The sequence below is a fragment of the Nanorana parkeri genome, unplaced genomic scaffold, assembly GCF_000935625.1.
Source record: "Nanorana parkeri isolate BGI_ZX_2015 unplaced genomic scaffold, ASM93562v1 scaffold2801, whole genome shotgun sequence".
Taxonomy (NCBI): Eukaryota; Metazoa; Chordata; class Amphibia; order Anura; family Dicroglossidae; genus Nanorana; species Nanorana parkeri.
Window position 1 is genome coordinate 49,673 of NW_017309069.1, and position 2,451 is coordinate 52,123.

The following is a 2,451-nucleotide window of genomic DNA, read 5'->3' on the forward strand; positions in this document are numbered from 1 at the left end:
TAATAACGTGCTAGATTAGTGTGATCCTAGTTCATTTTATGATTTCATTGCTGTGTGTGTATAGGTCATTGCTTTGCTGTATGTGTATAGGTCATTGCTGTGCTGTATGTGTATAGGTCATTGCTGTGCTGTGTGTGTATAGGCCAATGTAGTTGGATCTGTATGTGCGTTATAATTAATCGAAATTTAATCGATTAATCGACATTTTATCGATTAAAAACAAATTGCGATCGAACACGAAAATTTTAATCATTACCGGCCCTAATAAAAAGTGCTTTACTTCTTGCACACATCATTGAGTGCTGGTGACTTCTATTATGGACTGTATTGTATAAAGCGCACACTAATGGTGGTGGTGGGGGGGGGGGGGTGAGTAGTAGTTTACCACTGGTAGGAAGTACATTTATATATATTGAAGTGTATGTGTAATCCATTGAGCTTTAATTTGCATTCATGTTCAGGCATCATTATCGGTTCACGATGGCGGCTTACCTCCTGTGGAGGATGTGGAGAGCACAGCAAACATGACTACATTGCAAAGTCCGAATGACAACTCGCAGGCCAAGGACGATGAGGATGACGACGACGACGACGACGATGACGACGACGATGAGGATGACGAGGATGAGGATGAAGAAGGGGAGGACTCTGATATGGATGAATGGGAAGCCGACCCACCACGACCTTTCGATCCCAATGACCTGTGTGAGTTATTTCCGCAACCATTAAAACCGCGTTGGAGACGAGCGTATAGCGCAAGGTGCTGCTTTGATCCGTGTTGCAGCTGCTGAGTTGGTGTCGTAAACAACATGTCCCCTGTCCCCCGCCGTGGTTTGACCACACTGCGCAACCACGCTGCTTAGCGGGAGATGAATATCTAATTAGGAGTGACAGGCTGGGTTCACACCTAGGCGTATCGAATATGCACGTTTTTCCCGCGTTTCGTGTCGCGCGTTTTTCGCTGTAAAAAACCGTGCGACAAACGCGCGTTTCCAAGGGCTACTTGGCTGTATCCAATGGTACTTCTTTGGGCGTAGGACGTTTTGTAGCGCGATCATACGGCCTGTAATACGCCCGGGTGTGAACCATGCCCATAGGAAATGGATTTCTGTGTTTGAGCGTTTTGCAGAGTGTAGGAACGCGCTACAAAACGCCCAGGTGTGGACCGGGCCTAAGCCCTCGTTCACACCTGAACGTTTTGTAGCGCGTTCTACGTTCGACGCACGCTCTACAAAACGCTCAAACATGAAAATCCCATTGTATTCAATGGGTCTGGTTCCCACCTCGGCGTATTTCCGCCCGTCCCTAACGCGCTACAAAACGGCCCACGCCTGAAAAGGTCCAGGTACTACTTTGGGCCGTTTTTGTTGCGCGTTTCCATTGGGATACAGCCAAGTAGCCCTCGGAAACGCGCGTTCGTCGCGCGATTTTTTTTTACCGCGAATCGCGGTAAAAAAAACGTGCGACAGACGCGCATATGCAATACGCCTAGGTGTGAACGAGGACTAAGTCTCTGACAACAGGTGTGTGCTGGAGGTGAACGCCGTCCTTCACTACAGCAGGGCAATGGGATCAGCTCAGACACCACACCAGCAGAGAGCTAGTAACGGAGGAAGGGGGCAGTGGCTACAGCGGTGCGCAGTAGCTCTCCCATTGGACCCCTCCCATAAATTGGGCTTCAGCTTGGGGTGGAGCTGACATTCAGCACAGACAGACAAAGATTTGCCGCTGATCAGAACAGAACCAAGTGCACCATTTACTCACTACACCGAAACCAATGCATGTAAATGTCATTATTGCTACGAATGTGTTTCATTGACTTGTGTCCTCCGGCACACTGTGTATAGTTCTCCACACTTCCAGTCACTGGGCTCACCCCCCGATAGGCTTCCATCTATACTGTGTGATGGGATCAGTGCCTTTTACATGGGGAGCCCTTAGCACGGTGTAAGGTACAGCTCCGGTAAATTATAGCTCAGGACTTTCCTCTCGCACCGTACATCGGAGGAGCCATAAGACGGTTGGGTATATTCTGCTGGTGAGGGCGGAATTAAAGGGAATTAAAGGGAACTTGTTGCCCTGTGTAGGCGATCCACCGAGTCACGTTATAACGACATAAGATGTGCGTTATATGGAGGGCAGATCTGCGCTGTACAATTTATCACAGCAGTGCATGGAGTGTTCATTCCACCTCCCGATAAACTGTCGGGGGCAGAGGGGGGGCAGTCTGTACCCCGAAGAAGTGGAAGGGATTAGCACACGTTAGCGATACATTTGATGCTTAGAAGACGGTTATTCTTCAGGGACGGCGGGCTAATGCAATCCCCCCTTCAGCCAGCCTTCTAGGTGATCAGAGCCTCCACATCTTCTTGTAGTCACCCCAGGGAGCGAATGTGTTGCTAGGAGACAACAAGATCTAATGCTTCAGATATAGGAAAATATAAAGCTGTT

At 48.8% G+C, this 2,451-nt stretch overlaps 1 protein-coding gene across 1 annotated transcript in view; it reads left to right on the forward strand.

Annotated features, from left to right (window-relative positions):
• PRDM10 (PR/SET domain 10) overlaps positions 1–2,451 on the forward strand; it is a 55,115-nt gene that overhangs the window by 26,364 nt on the left and 26,300 nt on the right. Inside the window, exon 6 of the mRNA XM_018574194.1 lies at positions 462–705. Within this exon, the coding sequence (XP_018429696.1) occupies positions 462–705 (244 nt within the window). The remainder of the gene's footprint in view (positions 1–461; positions 706–2,451) is intronic.